The following is a 17,173-nucleotide window of genomic DNA, read 5'->3' as shown; positions in this document are numbered from 1 at the left end:
AACAAAGAGGTAAACCATGAACTGATAAGCGTTGAAATTTTTCAAGCAGGTATATAAAAGCGTTAGGACTATGAAGTACCTTGAACATATTTTCGAAATAAAGAGGCCTAATTTTCGTTGGTAGAATTTTTGATACTAAAATTAATGAACTGAAAAGAACGGAAACATGCGAAAAGACACTGTTTGCATCGTTTGTTTTGTATAGCGCCGTCTTTGTCATTCATAAACTCATTCTACACTGGACGTGAGCGACAGAGACGACGTTCCACAAAATCGACAGTCTCTTTCGTAAGGCCGATGCTTTACGTAAATACGGAATGCGGTACAGCTGTCAGCTATATTTCATGGTTAGTTTCAATTTAAGCTTAAGTTTCAAACTCAATCTTAGAAAGTTTATATTATTTTAGTAAGTTTATAATTAGTATTTTAAAAAAAGTACAAACGTTCAGTGGTTGCCCGTTTACTTTGTGTTTCTGTGAAAAAATGGTGAACTGTGCACATATTTAATCGTAAAATGTATTTGAATTTGTAATTGAAAGAAATACATACGTAAAGCTAATATTCAATGACTTTTTATGGGAAGACATAAAAGCTAAAAGATATGTTTGTTTTATAAAAAAGTATTATTGGGGGGTTTATGTTTCAATGAATCATTCAAATTACGGTTGATTTTTGCTCCAAAATCTTAAAGGTCGTCTTAGTCGTCTCTTTTCTTGCTAGTTTTAATAAAATACTGTTCAAATTACATGTGTATATTCACAAACAAAAATGTCAAATGTAAATGTGAAAACAAAAACAATCGGTGCAAATAATATACGAGTGATTTTAATTAGAAAAACAATGGCTTTTTACAACCGCATCTCTCCGGATATTGAGGTATTTAAGGTTACTGAAAGAGAGTTTAGACAGATCCCTTTACTCTAATAAGTAGCGATTTTTATTTCATCGTTTAAATTTGACTGATAATTTTTTTTTATAAAAAAACTGAAACTCAGAGTTAATGTTTTTGGCACGATACATATTTATATCAACATCTTACAGTTTTTTTAAACAATGGTCTAAAAGCAACAGAAAATAGTTTATTACGTGTAAGCGAAATACATTATTCAATAAAAAAACGTGACTATCTTTAGTTTTCTGTCAAGGATTTCATTAATATATTGTTAATATATATGTAATATATATTAACATTACAACGTATAAATGTGAAGGACAGAACGAAAGTGAGAGAAGGATATGAAAGGATAGAGCATGTTTTGGTCTAACAGAACAGAAAATGCCGAGTCATGGGTGTCAGGCGTCAGCTGGTAATTATTTTCAGAAGGCTGTAGGCATTGTTCCGAAAAATAACATGGCACGATTATCGTTTCAAAACAAACATTATGTGAGAGAAAAACCATTAAAAATAGCCAGAGAAAGAATTTCTAGAAATGTAATGCGTAAAAATATTTTTAAAACATATAAAAATATCAATAAATGAAAATCCATTATAACTCAATATAAAAAAAATAACTTACAAATCATTATTTAGGATAATTTTTAAAGCGCTGTTTTCATGAAAATCACATTAAAAGTGCTGTACAAAAAACATACCAACACGTCTTGCAGTTACAGAGCACATACGCGGTTAGGATTCAGTTTGATGTTTCCAATTATGTCTAATTTTAGTAACACACATGAGTTCAACTACAAAGCAACTACAAAGCGCATTTACGGTTAAAAATCTAGTCCTCCTTCATATACATTTTACAAAAAGTAACCAAGAGGGTATTTCACTATCTCCTTGTAAATTCAGATTGAGAAAATGTTAGTTAAAATAAGCTACCAAATTTAAATTATATTTGCAACCAACCGACATCAACATTGAAATAATACTTAAACAGTCTTTTGACTAGATAGTTAAGACATTTGTTGTCAAAAATCCACATTGCCACGTTAAGTTTTTACGTTTTAATTTTGTGAGTTTTCATAAAATTTAGATTTACTGCATTTTTATTGTAACTAAAGATTGGAATCAATAACTAAGGTTCTTTTTTATGGCATGCAGGTAAATGGATCGATGGTATTTCTTTCGTAGTTTACTTTAGTTTTGAAAGTTATTATTTTTCTGTTTTAGTATTTTCTCTTTGGCTTTTCCAATTTCTTAATATTAAATACAATAAAAACATCGCTTTTATAAATTTGTATTCATTTAAGTTCAATGTGTCCGTATGCCTAAGAAAGGAACAAATTTGACCAAAAATTAATGTTATTAGTTGATAACTGACCGTTGTTAACTATCAAACCTAGAAATATAACTCGGTGACGTTACGAAATTGTGTAAAGATAGCGTTTTTTTTTTTTACAATAAATCGAGTTTAATGAGGAAGTTCTGTGTTTTTTTTTTATTTTTTAAAAGATTATAAGACTTAGCCAAAAATATTTTTTTCAATTATTTTGTATCGTATTATCAGCGCTACAATCTAAAAAAAATCGTACTTCTGAAATAACTCCACGTGTGATGTCAGAGGTTCTCTTCCGCTTGTTCTCGATCAGTTCTGCCCATTGGTTCATTCACAGCAATCAAACCGGAAATCTTCTATAACTCTCTTATCAAAGGTTGATTTATATGAACCAATGACGTTGTTTATGGTAGATCGTTTTTATTTAAAAAAAAAAAAAAAATTTCGTAAGTTTTCAGTAAACTTTACCGTAAAATTTGATACTATAATTTTTACCGTGCGCAAAAAAAAACATTTATTTAATTAAGTTTAAGAAAAGTTGAGTATTTGGAAAACAAAATAAAATGTTGTGTTGACTTAAATCTACTTGAATATCATTTACACAAGTAAACGAAAAATACAAATAAATAATTCGTCAAATGGTGAGATAACTATGACAAATATGAAAATATTATTATGATGGGATATTGATAACATTTAATCGGGTGCCTTCAGAGAATTTATAAACTGACACCCTTTCAGCTGAGCACAAAACGTCGCAATAAAAGGCTTATATTTTTGTTGCGACCGCTCAAATTACAAGATTTAATTAAAGTTCATGACATAATGTAAGCAGCATTATGGTATTGATAGAAGAAGCTTTTGACAAATTTTAATTTCATTACAGAACTCTCTCGCTGCGAGGTATTGTTACCAATTATTTGTTGAAATATTTTAATTACGAGCAAGTAATCGTTTTTATTCCCCAATTTCGCAAATTTTGCTAATTAGTGCGTAGACTTAGGAAAACCGTAAAAGAGAGGCTGTTATAATTTTATTATTATAACGAAAACAGCATACTATTCAATCGATATAAGTTAATTTGTATTACGATTTCTACATTGATTTATATAAAATTACATAAATAATGTTTGTGCATTCAATTAATTGCCAACGTTCCTATTATACAGTGCAGGTGTTAACATAAGTTGTGCTCATTTTTTTCCAAATTTAAAAATGAGCACCAAAAGTTTTTAAAAAAAGATTTTCTTCTTAACAAGATATTGTGTCTGCTTTTAAGTTACGCGTTTTATTTTATTTGATCACAAACCTTCAAAATGCAATGTCATAAAGAAAAAAAAAATTAAGCATTTTTGGCACCTTCTGTTCACGTTTAATAGAATAATAAAGCTGCCAGAGCTGCTCGCAAAATTTGCACAGTGTATGATAAAGATGCTATAAATTATTGACTAATTTGTAGGAATTTTTTGCTGTTGTGTCTTCTTGTTCTCTTCATTTTGAAAAAAAACGGACATAACCTTTGTTAACACCCAAAATATTTTATTGTGTAATTTTTTTTATGTTTAATATAGATGAAGCTGTTAAAAATATCATAATTTGCCATCGGCCAGGTAACACACTGTGCTGCAGTCACTATTCTGCTTAAAGGTTCTTTTTATATTCGTTTAAGGTATTATTTTAATTTTCTATATATGCTTGTTCAATTCCATGCTTATTTGTTTGTAATGTAATAAAAGTATATAACAGCTTGTCAAGTGATCACTCTACGCAACTGGTGACAAGTCACAAGCTCTGTAAATGTCTTTACATCCATATACCGACAGTTTTATCTCCGTCAAAAACTTAATTAATACTGATATCGATCCTGTTAGTGATCAACCAAGAATTAATATGGTTCATTATTTAATTATTCTGTCTTTGGTTTGACCATATATTTTTTACGTCATAAATCAAGTTTATCGAGAATCAATAAAAGGATGCGCGGTCTGATTTTTCTTAAAACAAAAGTATTCCCGTATTTTTACAAGAGCAATAACTTTTTTTACATACCATAGATATCTACCATTAGCGTGTCCATACTGTTTTTTTGTTGATAAATTGTCTTTTATAAGAACAAAGACCATTCAAAAACCCTTAAAAGTGCTAAGTTTTATCTCTCGTCTTTGAGCGTACGGTTTACAAATTAATATACTATTTTTGAAAAAAATGTATGATAGGTGCGCAAATGTCGAAATCCGCGAACTGTGTAAGGCTGAGATCGACAGAATCAAAAAAGGGGTGCTGCGTTGGTTTGGACATGTAGAGCGAATTGACAACGAAAGAACGGATAAAAAAATCTATCATGCGAATTTTGATGGATGCAAAAAACGAGGAAGACCGAGAAAGACATGGCACGATCAAGTCCACCAAATACTTGAAGATGGACATGTCAAAAGTAGAATTATTCGGCGTGCGTGCATGAGAAGATGTATGAATGTAAAGGAATCGAGGTCTGTATGCAAAGATAGAGTGATATAGCATTCTATTCTATCTGCTTACTCCTACGGGGAAACAACGCGATGATTTGCTTGTTTGTTTTGAAAAAAAACTACACTTGCTGAAATAGAAAATTTGTTTCTGATACTTTCAATAAAAAAAAATCAGCATCGGTTTTTTTTGGGGTGCGGAAAACAAAGATACCAGTCTCGAAAATGTTGCGAAAGCGATGAAACCGGTCACTATTTTTTTCCAATTTGTGGATGAAAGTATGATTCATCTTTTGTTTCTGCTAATTTGTTTTGTTTATATATTGTTCATCAATTGCACGTGAACACAACATGCACAAATAAGTAAAAAAAATAAATTATTGACTAGCTTAGTTATTATTATAAAAGTTATTGCAATAAACTATATTTACACGTTGTTACAAATAATCACAATAAATTAAATTCACATGTTATTACAAATAATCACAATAAATATTGTTTAAAAATATTTTATATTTTATACAATAAATTTTGCTCACACGTTGTTACAAATAATCACAATAAATTATATTCACACGTTATTACAAATATTCACAATAAATTCAATTCACATGTTATTATAAATAATCACAATGAATATTGTTAAAAAATATTTTGACCTGTAATGTTAAATATCTGTTGCGAAGGGAAATAATTTTAGCGTTTTATCTGTGACATTATTCCCGGAGATTCTCGAAATAAAGTAGGTAAACTATGGCAAAGGATATTGCTAAGAGTTTAATGTCTATAGCAGCCATTTGCCCCACAGCTAAGCATCTTGCGTCCGAAACACTTATTATCTACCATGCTATTTGTTAAGCCCGCTTGTCTTTAGCGTTTTGCGAATGGTTTTATCCAGAGCGCCCCCTACCCTGTCTAATTACTACAGTCAACCGACATGCTGGGAACTTAACTGCAGCTATAAATTAAGCGAATCGCCGCAAAGAGCGATCAATAAATACAATTAATGCTACAACAAGGATGCCAGACATCCCGTGTTACGGAAAACCACCCAGTGCTGTTTTCCCCTTCTAAACGAACTCAAAACACTTTTGTTTCCTTAACTTTATATTTCAGATTACCATAGAATTAAAATAGTCCAGAAACCGCATACGCGCATCAAACTGAAACTGACTAAACTACTCATAAATGACTAGCTTTATGTTTTGGCCATTAGTTACTCTGTAAACGTCGCTTAGTACACAACTGCCGATTTAAATTCAATTAAGCCGTGTTGTGTCATTTGTAAGTGTTAAATTACTGCTGGGATTAAAAGGGAATACGGTAGGATCACATATCATGTGCAAGTAACGAACTCACAAATAATTTTATTCAAGAATTTGATTATTCTTTCATCCATCAGCTTGTAAAATAAAACGAGGTGGACATTTTTGTTAGTATTGCCAGGGTAGTCGAACTTTTTACCAGACTTTCTATTAAAATACGGTATTAATTTACCTTAAAACTTAATGATTATTTAATTATTTTTTTATGTTTGTCTTGTAAAAGTAAGTTCAGTCAGTAAAATATTTTTTGTGGTAAAACATAGCATAACAATATAAAGTTATCTTATATTTGTGTTTTGATAATATATTGTTTACGGTCTGGCAACATTACGCAGCCACTTCTTTCACGGCGATCTATTAAGACACTCTATAATTGGTTGAATCGGAAGAACTAGAGACGTCGTTCAAAATAGTTCGTTTTTATTTAAATCATTAGTTTAATTTTTTTTCATACATTTTCAAGAAAATTCGCGCCACACTTTGATGCTCTAAATTACACCGCGCGTAAGAAAACGATTTTTTAAATATACATTTTCACATAGTTTTGAAATTTTTTATTTAGAAAAAAATATTTCTATTTTTTTTCTTCCAACTGGCAGAATTGGACTCGCGACACGAATTTCACAGTTGGTATTTTTTTAAGAAATAATATTGTTTTGGTTGTAGATATTTAATGTCTACAATTAGCAAAATTTTAAAGATCATATCGATTATTACGCGGTTTAAATATAATAGGCATAATCAAACAATATTTTATATTGTAATTAATCTACGCACAATATTATAACTATACTTAAATGTAATAAACATGTAGTTTTTTTTTAATTTATTTTTATTTCATTTTGAAGAAACAAGCTTATAAAATCAATTAAATTACATTATAAGGAAAAGGTTTAAAGACCGACCAGCTAAGTTTCTACTTTAAAATCATACATATTAAATTATGGTACATCAAATGGGTGTGTTTGTGTGTATTTTTATGAGAGTAAGTGTAGAGGTGTGTGTGTGTGTATTTGTGTGGGAGTAATTGTTTAGGTGTGTGTAAGCGTAAGCATTTAATGGCAAGTGGGAGCGTATCGCAGCCCGAAATAATGAGTCCTAAATATTTTTTGAATAAATCAAGGGGCATCTTAAACATATCAATTGACAAATTACAACAAGGATGGAGAATACCTTGAATAAGGGAATCAACAAATGGAAGAATTGAATAAATACGGATGTTCAAACATAGGCAAAATGGTGAATGTTACGCAGTGTGTAATGTGGTCACTTAAACCAACCAATGTCATAAACCCTGTAAATGCCTAGACTTCCATATTACCTTATTTAAGGTATTCTCCATCAATGTTGTAGTTTGTTAATATCAAAAAACGAAAAAAACAGGATTAAAAGAATAGAAAGAATTAAAAGATTTTTATGTTCGGACAATGTGTGAAAAAAAATCCCTGGAGTCACTGCATGCTAACTTGAGGTTAAGAAACGATCGCCTGATTATCACTTGTTTAGTGATCCAATAAGATAACACCCCTTTCTCTGAAATGAATGTTTAATATTTCTATTTGTCTTATGGTACTCGATATTTTGTCATTTTGACAAAATATTTAATCAAAAACTTTGGTTAGTAACTTAATATCACAAGGTAAGTGTCAATACTCTACTTTGGTACAAATTAATTTGTCAGCATGCGTCGCACTCCGAGTATAAACTCAAGTTGGTATATGATTACAACACCAGGTTTACTAGTGTGGAAGGGCTAGCTGTTCCTAGATACTGCAATAAATATGGCAAAAGGACACTGCAATATAGTATACCTAAAATATTTAATATGTTACCAAACAATATTAAAAATACTGAGTTAAATACAGGAGTTCGACGTTTGCTCAAATTATGGTTATTAGAAAAAGTTTTTTGAATTAGTGATAGTTTTTAATTTTTCAAAATGTAATCTGTAATTGTTTTTCAAGTAAAATGATTGTTAATGTAGGTTAAGTGTAAATAATCAATGTAATTTATAAGAACCTGCTGACGAGTTGTATGTATGCAACTCAGCAGGACTTTAATTTAAGAATATTTTGTAAATATTTTTGAAAAAAAAATTTAAAAAAACAAACAAATAATTATTATTACTGAAAAGAAAAACATCAATACCTAGATTGCATAACAAAACAACAACTAAAAATGTAGACAAGAAATTTCATCGATACTTTTCATTATGAAATGCATCGTTCAGTGATATTTAACGTGGGGATAAGTGATATATTTTGTTGTTGACTTATTTTTGCACAATATAAACAAAACATTTTTTTCGCTTCGTAAACATTAGGTATTATATTATGTGCGCAAGAATCTTTCCTGTAACGCTTGACAGAGTTATCCCATTGTCAGTTATATAATTAGGTATTACACTCAAAAAGATCGGATCTCACGGTCTTGGTAAATCTTCGATGATGATCTTTCGTCTTTATTCAGTGAAACTAGGGGACTCGGTATTGACATAGGAGGAGGCGAAAGTGCTGGCTAGCAATGTGGTCCACTGGCGTCTGGTGGTGTTCACGTGCTCCACTTGGAAGCGTATGTGAAAAAATAAGAATAAACATTATGATTTTTTCCAACGGATGGAAAATTTTGTTTTAGTTAGTGTTGATCTCAAACAAGTTAACATATTTATAAATCGTACTCAACCTTTATTCAATTATTAAAGAAGTTAAAAAAAACTCACTTTAAGCATTTATTTACATATTCCAATAATCTGTTACTTTCTGATGATGTTAATTATTCATTGAAATATTTTATTGTGAAAAATAGGGGCGCGAACGGTTTGTAATGTTTCATATGCCCTGATTCATTGCCTCATACAAAATATTAATAAAATGAATAAGAAGATATTAAAAGATCGCCAACCAAATGAATATGCTGTACCAACAGCGATATATAATATTATTGCAACATAAATAAAAATAATAAATTCATGCAAATATATTTAGTGGGACAGGGGGTTAGACGGCCAATTGAGAAACTATCGTCATGGGTTTGCAAGAAAAAAATTCAAGAAACTTTTTCTCAATTGGAGTGTTGGGGTGTATTTTTTAATCCCTTCTTTCATACCCCGTTTTTTCCACCCGCTGACGAATACCAAAAGGATTTTTTTTTTAAATATAAAAAAGTAGTATTTTAAAATTATAAAAATATTTCAAATAAGACTTTTCAGTTTTTATTGAAATAAAGTCATTTCATAATAAATACGTAAGATTTTTTAAAAGCATATAAGTACTTACTTTTGTCGGCCTCGTGTTGTATTGGTCAGTGCGTTTGCCGACCATGTGAGAGGTCTCGGGTTCGACTCCTGACATGATTGACATGAAATATTTATTTAAAAAGGTGTTTTCTCACCAAAATATTTCTTAGTCTCTGAACTGGTATCTGAAGCGTAAGACTGATCATCTTACATTGGTGTACAAACGCAGTGCCCTATGTACCATTAGGTGCGGAAAGGAAATAATAAAGATGAACTACTTACTGACTTTTTATGTCCACCGGTTTTGATACGTATCCGTCTCTTCGTCAGGACACTCACTACACCAACATGCAAATACTGAAATACACTTTCACCTTTACCATCACTAGAGTATAAACGGTATTAAAAGGGATGCAAATACCACTATATCCTTACATGAACATTGAAATATTTGACGACAAAGTTTATGCTTTGAATCCGAAAAAAAACATATATTTTCTTATTTCAAATTAAACGTAGTGGGGTGACGCACTACCATCCATGTTGCTATTGACGTATACAAAAAAAGCCTTGCTATCCGAAGGTTACCGTATTTTTCTGACCATAGACTCACTTTTTTGCTCTGAAAATTCAACCAAAAATTGGGGTGCGTTTTATAGTCCAAAACATTTATATTTTCTAAAAATTGATAGATAAATTTTGGGGTACGTCTTATGGTCCGATGCGTCTTATCGTCCGCTAAATATTTAATTTATCTAGTTAAGCAAAAAATATACGAAAAATCTCCGTTTTCACCAAAATGTTCCAAAACACCAATTTAAAACATTTTTATTTTGACAATTAGTTTTGTACTCGTCAAAAAGCTTTCCGTCGTTATATAACACCATTATAATATAACTCAATGTCGCTTTAAGAAAACTGCTTAGAGTGGCTGAAGCGATAAAAACTATGTTAAGTAAATGTATAATCATAGGTCCTTTTCCCATTTTTGAAGAAAAGAAAGACGAAGTTACGAAAAGATCGTTAAATTAATGTTTCTCAACAAAACGATCGTAATTGCTAGATTCTACGATAAAAAGGATCTTTTTAGAGCCTTTATCCCTCACAATTTTCATGGCCATTTAATGAAAAATGTGTCAGGCCTGTATAAAAACAATGCCCCTCCACATTATTGTCTTAATCCCCGGGATATCTTCTAAAAAGAATCATTTTCTGGATTTAATTCACGGTCAATTAAGCGTGCATGATGTTCAACCCTGACACTAACGATGACTGGGAATAATCACCAGATATAAATTTATAAATTTATAAATTATACCTTGTACGAGAATATGATTAGTTGAACACTAAAAATACATTTAGATACACCGAAACAACATTTTTTCATTATATTTTGCTTCTGTACTTGTATTTTTACACCCTAAAATTTTTACATCAAGTATGGATACATAAAGATTCGTGAAAATTTCATATTTATAATTTTTAGATCCTACTAGAATTTATAATTTATTTCTAAACTTTGTCACAAAATAAATCATTTTTTACTAACTTATACCCAACGGATAAGAAATTTAAAATTGAAAATTCTCGATTATGAGAAGAGTAATTTTTATACCGACGGGTATAAAAATATATCAATTTTTTTTAACATAATCCATTTACCCTTAGTCTTTCTTTTGATTCAATAAATATTTTTATGGTCGAGATATATTAAAAACTTCATAAAAAATTACAAAAAAGGTGAATTTTAAAACTAGCTCTTATCTGATTCACCATCGCTAGCAGCGTATTTTCTTTTTAACATGTGTTTTTTTTTTGGTTTGCGAATTGTGGTGTATTTTTATAATTTCCATCCATATCCTATCTTTTTTACCTGCGGGCAAGCCTCTAAAGTAGAGGATTAGTGGGTTAAACCAAATATGGGAATTCGCTGTGTAGACGATTTTTATAGCACATGTACTAAAGTCTAGATCACTATCAAAAGAATAAACAAGTAATCAAAATGATTTAACGAGCATTCGTGTACATTTTTTTATTAAAAAATATATTTTATTGACTTATTTTCTTAAATTCAATGGTTAATTTAATAACATTTAAGTGAATAAGAAAGAAACGATTTCAACGGGTGTTTTACAAATTCAGATTGCATTTTTCTCGAAATAACAGTTAAAAATCACTTTGAGTTTATTGTTACGTTGGAGAGGGGCTGTAAAGTTCCCGACAAACGAAATTTTAGCGAAAATTTCTTATATTTGGCGAAAAACAACGGGATATAAGAAATATTCGCCAAACAGGGGAGTTGCGGGTAACAAAAAATATAAACGAGTGTTTGCCGAGCAAACAGCTACGCTTTGCTTGGTGCCATTTGGTAAGCTCGGCTCGGGGTGAAATAGATCGAAGTCAATATTTAATTTAAATATTTTTTATTTGATTAACACTTGATTGAAAATGAGACTAATACATTCTTAAATTTAATACGAAAATATTAGTTTTCATAAAAAAAATTATTGATGGCAATATTTTTTTATTATTTCAACTCTTGTATTCCGGGTGTTCATTCAAATAACACGTATTTTTTTATTACTTTCACCTTAAGTACGTTTCCATATTTTTTTGTATAAGTCAATTATCAGGATTCCACAGAAAAGTTCATTATTAATTTTGAAATCTTGCTTCTCACTGATTTGTTTTGGAGTGAATTTCTGTCGTGCTTATAAATTATATACATGTAATGCAAATTTTAAACACATTTTTGTAAAATTAATGAATTGAAGATAGTTTTTAAAAAATTTTTTTAACCGTTTTTTCGTTTACATTTGGTATTTTTTTTATTCCAAAAATAAAAAAATCCCACATAGCCAGCGCGTAAGATATATATATATATTTATTAACTAAACGACACAAGTGCCTTTTACAATTAAACAATGTGATGAGTTAGTTTGATATACAAAAATTTAAAAACGATGTTAAAACATATGTATAAAAAATAACAAAAATAAATATATTTGTATTTATAAGATAATAACAAATTTTAAAAATTTTGACGGTTGATTATCGGTTTGAGACCTTTTGTGTGCATAAAATGAACTTAAATAATGTCTGAAGAATTTTTAAAAAAAATATTAGTTTTACCAAAAATACATTTAACTCCTCTATTCACATGAAATTCAGATCTGAAAGTGTTAACTCATTATCATTATCGCGTTGAAATCTTGGTTAACTATTATTTATTATTCAGAATACACATTTTATAAAGACATGTTTAATTAATATATGATGTACACCAAGGACGTAAGACAATATCTATATTCCTAATTTTTATTAGGAATATAGATATAGAAGAAAACGTAGTTTATTAATATTCTTTATTAGTATAATAAAAATTCTTATTTTTGCTTAAAGACACTAGATTAAAGATCATTTCATTGAAAACCAATTTTTAAAATGCAACAAGACACACCAATGATTAAATGTTTTTTTGTGTACGTTGTAATATATATTTTTTTTAAATATTTTATAGTAGCTGAAACTTTTTTCCTTATCGGCCTGATGCCCATTTGTGAAAACTAAAGGACGCCATGAAGTATACAAATTGTTTTCTAGAAATTGGGAAAAGCTATTATAAAGACTGGTAAATGTTTGAGCCTTTTGAAAATAAATAAACTAAATTCGGAGTTGGGGGTTTATTTTGCGGGATCTAGTTTGGTCTAATAAGCTTAACGCAAAGGTCTTGTAATCATTTAGTTTAATACGTAATTTCTAAAAAATATTTGGAATCTTCAAAATCAAGGAGGTTCAATAAAAATGAAACTATTTGATAGTGTAAAAGGCAACAGTAAAAACACAACAATTTGTTGCTTGTAAATATAACGTAATGTTCTCAATAATTCTAATGGCATATTTTTCTTTGTTTCAGATAATGGCGTTACAGAAAGGCTAATCGAAGATATTAGTTGTCTCCATTCCAAAAGTGTAAAGTAAACTTGAAATGCTCCCTAAATCAAAAAGATAGTATCATTTCTCTCATAAATTACGCGATAAAAATTATAATTTGTAATGTGATTGTGCGCAAAAACTATGACGTCCCTAATGAGGTGGTGGCAGGTGTGGCTGCTTCTCTTACTCCACGCCTTTGGAGTACCCGCCTGTCCGGAGCCATGTATTTGCAAGTGGAAAAATGGAAAGCAAACTGTTGAGTGTCAAGACAAAGATTTTACGATCATACCCAGCGGTCTAGACCATGGAACCCAAGTACTCGAGTTTTCTGGAAACAACATTCAAATTTTATCAAAAGAGAGATTCAAAAAGCTGGGGCTAATTAATTTACAAAAAATATTTCTCTCACGATGTAAATTAACTAAAATAGACGACGATTCTTTCAAAGGTTTATCAAATCTCGTTGAATTAGACCTTTCGCAAAATTTACTTTTATATGTACCATCAGCTATATTTTCAGATTTTCCTTCATTAATGAGACTTACATTGAGCGATAATCCAATAAAAACTCTTAAAAGTAATGGATTTCAACATCTCACATACTTGACTGCTCTTGAATTAAGTAATTGTGATATAAGCATGATTGAAGATGAAGCTTTTATCGGATTGAGCCATTTAGAGTGGCTTAAACTGGATGGTAATAAGTTGTCAACGATGAGAGGAACTCATATCTTACCAGAGTCTCTACACGGAGTTGATTTACATAATAATAAGTGGCAGTGTGACTGCAATTCTCAAGATCTTTATACGTGGCTACAAAACTTTAACATTCCTCATTCGGTTGAACCCCGTTGCAGCTCGCCTAGTCGCCTTTCGGGACGGGCGATTAAATCATTGACCGAAACTGACCTAGCGTGTCTACCCGATGTATCCCCGACGACGTTTTATCTTGAGATAAGCGAGGGAAAAAATGTAAGTCTCCTTTGTCAAGTCTCCGCCGTTCCTGAAGCAAAAGTTTCATGGTGGTTTCAAGGACAAGTCTTACAAAATGATTCGATGGTCGCTCCTGGTATACATTTGTATTACTATATCGAAGAAGGAACAGTTGAAAAACGAAGTGAACTCTTCATTTATAACACTAACAGTGAAGACAATGGTACGTTTGCTTGTGTTGCTGAAAATCCAGCAGGAAAAAGTCAATCAAATTATACTATCAGAGTGATAGTCAAAGAAGAACCGATCATTATCGTGGTTACATTTCCGTTTGAATATATTATAGCTTTTGCTATCGGAGGTGGAGCTCTTTTCGTAACAATCTTGATTGTGATAATAATTGCTTGCTTTCAATGCAAACGTAACAAGAAAAAAAGGAAGAAAAAAGAAAGTAGTAAAGATGTCGCTATGCAATATCCGGCCAGCATGAAAAATGCTAATACAAATCAGTGTTTAGATCCTTTGCCACCAAAAATGAATGGAAGTATTTTGGTAACGGATCAACACCATCATGTGGCGATGTATTCGAATGACACGCGAGATTTTATAATGAATAATATCGAAAATATGGTTTGCTTAAATGCATCTACTTTACGTAACTATCAGCTAGAACAGAATCCCGATTTAATAAACGATACTGAAAGTGTTGGGAATGGGAGAAAAACGTTAAACGAAAACGACGATGAAGACAACAACATAAACGACGACGAAGCGGATGACAATTTTGATTCAAATACTGTTCTTTCTCTTACATCCGCACCACCTCGACAAGTGAAATGGCAGGATCAACAAAAATACATGACTTCTGTGGCTACACTACCTCGCGGAGTCCGAAACGATATGTATCAACATGTAGCGGATGTTCATCTTAATCCAGGATGCTTCCTGGATAGTGATGGATATCCTATAGACTTTGGACTCCCTAAAATTCAGTCAATGCAACAGCCTATGATGGTTCCAGATAATTCAAGTAACTTTTATAGAACTCTTCCTCACAACAGATCCAAAGTTAAGAATCCTCCAAATCAAGGAGTTCGGTTTTCGAGAGAAGCAGAATTTTTCGTAAGGTCACACCAACCGCCATCATACGAACATTATAGTCCCGCTGATGTTCGATATACTGTAGAAGGTTATCCCTACAGTCAACAAAGGCAACCACAGCCGATGTTTGTTAACGAGCAACAAGTGGGTTTACCGGAAGGCACGTATATTCCTTCTCCTCCAGAGGGTTACAAATCTGGGGCACTTTCACCTACTGTCACCCCTTGCTGCACGTCGCCTCAATCAGTGGTATCTGAATCGTGGCCTGCCTGTGTACCGGCTAACTATCACCCTCAAGGGAGTCATCAGAGGTCGCTCGTTGATATGACTCCGAGTATTACGAACGGAAACTTCGTGTCCACAAGGTGTGTGCCGACTCAAACAACAGAAAATGATCAGAGGTTCGCGTCCGATAAAAGTTCCGATTTAACAAAAGCCAAACCCACCTGCCAATCATCCAGCTCCAAGGATATTGAAAATACTTCAGAGAGTCCGGATGAAGGTTACGTTGGAGATGGCGTTGAGGCTCCAGAAATATGACGAAGAAGATCGCAGGACATTTGCAAAAATACTAAATGCAATGTCACGCAAAGTGAAAGCAAAGACGGTAAAGTTAATAGTGATGTTAATAGAAATTTATCAAACACTTCGAAAAAATCTAACGAACAATCCGAAGGTGGAAAAAAAAATTAAGTGGTGTGAAAAAATAAACATTTTGTAAATAAAGTTTTATCCAAAGTAAAATTATTTTGTAAAACAGGGTAAAAATAATCTCTCTGATGTAAACAAACACTTTGAAGATGTTTTAAATATTGTTGCGTGAAAATACTTCAAATAAAAATATTGGCAATAGTAGTGAAACGAATTTTGAGAAAGATTCAAAATAAAAACAAAATAGGAAAAAAAAATCGCATGAAAATATATGGAGCGCTCAAAACATAATATTTTATATTGTACATAATTACGACATTGGGGAAAGTGATGACACTTAGCTGATACTCTTAATAACCTTCATATTATCATATTTATAGTAGAAGTGATGTTGGTCTAAGAAATGGTTTGAGTTTTAACAAAATGCAGTTTTAAATATTACATACATTTAGACTTTTTTTATAAACGATTTAGTATTTATAAATTCATTTATAAATTCATTTATAAAATGCATTTTTTTTAAACGATTAATTATTTAGCAACTATCCTCAAATTTTGTTCCAGATTATAATTATTTTGAAATCTATCCTTTACAAGACACCTTCTATTTACTTTCGGAACAATTTTTTTTGTGATTAAGAAATTTAATTTAACTTATAACGTGTATTCTTGATTGGTATTGAATTAATGATAAATTATGATAACGTAAGTTCACACACTTATTTTTATTACCAAAAAGCAAACATTCATCTCACTTTCAAAGCAATATTAAATATTTGTAAATATTTTGCAGTGGGTAGACAAATGTGTTAACATAGATGAATAGATTTTTTATCAACATTCTACAGTTGAATGGTTTTCATAAAAATTAGTTATTCAATTGAATATGATATTCTAGTTCCATGATCAGAATCCATAACAAAACATTAATATGATAAAAACACATATTGCTGACGACTGCTCATAAATATAACAGTATACTGTATATAACACACATTTAAAGAAACAGTTAATGTTATTTAGATAATTTAGTTAAATATGTAATATAATTTTAATATTTTAAGGAAACAATGTTTTACACGCCGTTCTAACGTACGAAAACCTAACAATTATAAATATTTTTATTAATTATCTCTCTTATTAAAAATAAATGTTCAAAGTTTTCGTTTGAATAACAAATTATATTGATCGATCGAAAGTTTTTTTTTTAACAGATCTGAATACAAACGTTATAATCTACAAATGGACAGGTAAATATTATATGCAGTTTATAAGGTACATTAAAAATCCATTATTAAGAATAAA

At 30.8% G+C, this 17,173-nt stretch overlaps 1 protein-coding gene across 1 annotated transcript in view; it reads left to right on the top strand.

Annotated features, from left to right (window-relative positions):
* Positions 1-16,125, top strand: part of kek2 (leucine-rich repeat, immunoglobulin-like domain-containing kekkon 2 protein) — a 494,704-nt gene extending 478,579 nt beyond the window's left edge. The window contains exon 6 of the mRNA XM_088224643.1: positions 13,164-16,125. Within this exon, the coding sequence (XP_088080769.1) occupies positions 13,325-15,757 (2,433 nt within the window). The 5' untranslated portion in view covers positions 13,164-13,324 and the 3' untranslated portion in view covers positions 15,758-16,125. The remainder of the gene's footprint in view (positions 1-13,163) is intronic.
* The last annotated feature ends 1,048 nt before the right edge of the window (positions 16,126-17,173 follow it).

Source organism: Micrasema longulum, unplaced genomic scaffold (assembly GCF_059751315.1).
Source record: "Micrasema longulum isolate JH-2025_06_02 unplaced genomic scaffold, ASM5975131v1 h1tg000301l, whole genome shotgun sequence".
Lineage (NCBI taxonomy): Eukaryota > Metazoa > Arthropoda > Insecta > Trichoptera > Brachycentridae > Micrasema > Micrasema longulum.
The sequence above is the reverse complement of the archived record's forward strand: the minus strand, read 5'-3'. Positions and strand labels throughout refer to the sequence as shown.